The sequence below is a fragment of the Monopterus albus genome, unplaced genomic scaffold (assembly GCF_001952655.1).
Source record: "Monopterus albus unplaced genomic scaffold, M_albus_1.0 scaffold14.1, whole genome shotgun sequence".
Taxonomy (NCBI): Eukaryota; Metazoa; Chordata; class Actinopteri; order Synbranchiformes; family Synbranchidae; genus Monopterus; species Monopterus albus.
This window is the reverse complement of record NW_018127894.1, coordinates 4,209,048-4,212,537: the sequence shown is the minus strand read 5'-3', so window position 1 is coordinate 4,212,537 and position 3,490 is coordinate 4,209,048. Positions and strand designations below refer to the sequence as shown.

Genomic DNA, 3,490 nt, shown 5'->3' with positions numbered 1-3,490 from the left:
AATAATCACAAAAGAAACTGTGCTAATCCTTTTTACAAATTGTTACTGACAAGTCTTGGTCCAAAGCTTATATTGCCTCTGACATTGTCCGTTAATTTAATTCTCTAGCTAGTTCATTAAGATTTGTGTTTGACTGACAAAGGTAGGTTTTTTTATTTTTTTATTCATGCATAGCAACTGGGTTATCATTGCTATGGTGAAATCACTCAGGCTCCCTCACTATGTTTTTTTTTTTGTTTGTTTCAACCCTAATTACAGAGGAAATGAGATTTCACAGCTCTTTCAAAATTCATACTTACACTTAACAGTTTCTAGTTTTTACTATGAACAATACATCTCAAACATCATACATTTCCTCTTCAAAAGCTGGGTTTTAAATGTTAAAGACAAATGGATAGACATAAGAAGTATGTAAAGTATGTGGTGCAACACTGCAAGCCCAGCAAATGACAGTGAAGGCCTTGCTTTGAAGGTGCTTCCTGGCAATGGATTCGCCAAAACTCACCATTTGCCACTACTGGCTTGATTGGTTGCCACTTTCATCACATGAGGTGGGTGGGAGCCCATGTTTTAAATATAAGCCCAGAGCAGCTGTTGAGTAATATCTTTCAGTGCAAAGACAATGGGATGTACTGTAATAACGTCTGTGCTCATATAGATGATCAATCTGTAGAATGAAGAAAATACAAATAGAGGACAGAATTTGTATCATTGTAGAGAGTTCAGTGTCAGATAATGTTCGGTTTGATCAAACCTTTCAAGTTGCTTTTTTTTTTTTCCTTTCATTATTATTGTTTTTTAAACTTTCATTCTTCTTTATTTGCCCCCAATATGTCAAGAGAGAAAATCAACAAGCACACACAAATCACAATCACCTTCTCAATCTATACTGAGCCTACCCCACCACCCCAAAAAGAAAAAAGGAAAAGTACTGAAAAATGATGTGTCTTTAACTACAGTAAACATTATTTTGCTGAGACCATATTTAGACTTGTGAAACTGTGGGCTGTAAGCTAAATAACTTAGTCCTTATAATTATGATCGCGGTGATTATTATTTAGAACAGTCTTATAATAACGGATCTTATAAACATCCTAGTGTACCTGCTAATTAAGTACATCATCTGCAATAGAGCTTTAGTAACCTTTAGTTTTTTTACACAGTGGTAAAGATTTCAGTAATGCTGGTTAGCTTATTAAAGGACGCTGTAACATTATAATGTAACATTTTATTTATACAGCATTATACATACTTAGTTTACTAACAAAACTTTCATTGCAAGGTACTAAGTTCAATTTTGTTTGTACTGTATACAAGTATATCACCTAAAAGCTTAAAGTGCTCTACAGAGTGATGAACGGTAAATGAAGTAACATATAAAACTCACCAACAACAAGGAGGAAAAACGTGTTCAGTCTAACCTAAACAAAAATGTCTTCAGTTTACTTTAAAGTATAGAGTCCTGACCTCAAATCAGCAGCACAGCTGTTATATACTTTATGAGCATAAACACAGAGAGCTCTGTTGCCTCTGTTGTGCTGTCCAATCTCTCATGTATATTATTTTTCTAGTGTACCTACCAATCTATAGGTAAATACACAGGGTAGAGTGTGGCTGCGGTGTAACAAATGGTCATAACTGTGCTAACACCAAAAACATCACCCTGGCTGCCACTCTGTCTGTTCCCGTTCAAGTGTGAATGGCAGCTTTGCAGATTGGCACTTAGTGTCATCCTAGATTACTTTCTTGACTTCTGTGTGACTTCTTTAAGAGACACTTGTTCACACACAGTAACTACACTTGAAGGTCTGCCATAAGACAGAAACAAAATTTAGTGAATCCTATTTTGGGGCAGATTTGAGGTGAACACTCTGAAAATCCTTCTGATAAGGCCAGATAAACAATCACTCATAAATACCGGTATTGGCACATCGTGTGCACAGAGAATAATTCTGTCTTACTGGCTGCAATTCTGAAGGTTTACACTCAAAGATAAGTGAGATTACACGAGGTCTCAAAGGTTTGAGGCCTGGGAGTTCAGCTAGTTTTCCACCATCCTTATCCTGATGATGTACAAACACACAACAACCTTTGTCTTAAATAGAAGCACAAAGCCATATCCTTTTATAGTCCTCCCCCTTTTGTTGGCAGTGTGGTTGAACATGGAAGGAGGGGTGGAGATAACACCTATGTACAGTGGATAAAGGGACCTAGCCTCTAATGAGAACCTCTACCCACAGCGTGCTGGAACCCTCTGCTGTGCCAGTCTTCCCCTGTTTTCTCCTGAGTGCTTCTTGCAATGGCCCCTAAGAAGAAGGAAGAGCCTAAACCTGCACCAGCAGCAGCTCCCAAACCCCAAGAGCCTGAGCGCCCTAAGACCCCGGTTTTTGACCCAACATCAGTGACGGTAAAACAACATGAACAGCAGTACTAACCAGTGCTGAAAGACTTTAGATTTAGTTAAACTGGAGTGTTTTAATCTTTTATGAGATTGATGATTAGTTACACTGTAAATTAAACGTAATCTGCAGTTTTGTTCATTAAAATCGGTAAAGTAATAATACTTCTATTTATGTTACAGTTAGATTACTTCATACTAATAGGGATGAAAAAGAGATTTCATATAATTGTTCACCTCTAACTAGCAAAGCCAGTGTTTAAAGAGCATTAGAGACCCCATGTGACCTGACCTTGGCAGTGCAAGCATAACAGGACTGTGCAGCCATTTGAATGGGCTAGGGTTATCCTGGCAATTTGTAGTATATTCACAGGTATGTCTCAGCTTTTACAAAATATTTGATACTCTTCCAACATAACAAATTGTACTATACAGTTAAAAAAGCTGTGACTTCTTGGTGAAGCTCAGAGGTGAATAAGTTGACAGCAAATATCATGGAAATATCTTCTGCTGACATGGCCCCTACTCAATGGATAAATGTTTTCCTGGTTGAACAAGCCATTGTGTTACAGTGGAGCATGGTTACAGCCACAAAGTACAGTATGATTTTCATTATTTCTGTGAATAGCAGACCACCCTCACCATTCCCCAGAGGGTAGAATGGTGGAAAAACCAGGAGGAAGAAAAATATAATTATATCCATATTCATCTATCTTTAAACATGCTTAAGTGGTTAAATAATATTTTTACAAAGCTTTATGGAAGGGCTGGGTTTTGCAGATATCCAGACATCAGACAGAGTCCAACTGAATCCAAATTATACACTGAGTAAAAATAGTCAACACTTGTCAAGGGCATTCAGAACAATTACTTATTTTTAGACTTAGAATATCACATTAAACATGTGTGCAATGCAGACTGTATAATTGTATCATACGGATGCAGTAGCTGGCAAAATGTATCTCTTTTAATGCTAATGTATACCAATGTAATACACTTTAGTACTGATTTTACCTTAACCACCTTGTTATCTCTTTGAAAGTTACTTTATTTTAAAAGTGTGCCATTATTATAAAGCCTGTTTCACACAGC

At 37.0% G+C, this 3,490-nt stretch overlaps 1 protein-coding gene across 1 annotated transcript in view; it reads left to right on the top strand.

The window, feature by feature from the left end:
- The first annotated feature begins 2,271 nt into the window (after positions 1 to 2,271).
- The window catches only part of myl13 (myosin, light chain 13), a 2,906-nt gene continuing 1,687 nt past the window's right edge, over positions 2,272 to 3,490 (top strand). The window contains exon 1 of the mRNA XM_020591517.1: positions 2,272 to 2,407. Coding sequence (XP_020447173.1) covers positions 2,300 to 2,407 — 108 coding nt within the window. The 5' untranslated portion in view covers positions 2,272 to 2,299. The remainder of the gene's footprint in view (positions 2,408 to 3,490) is intronic.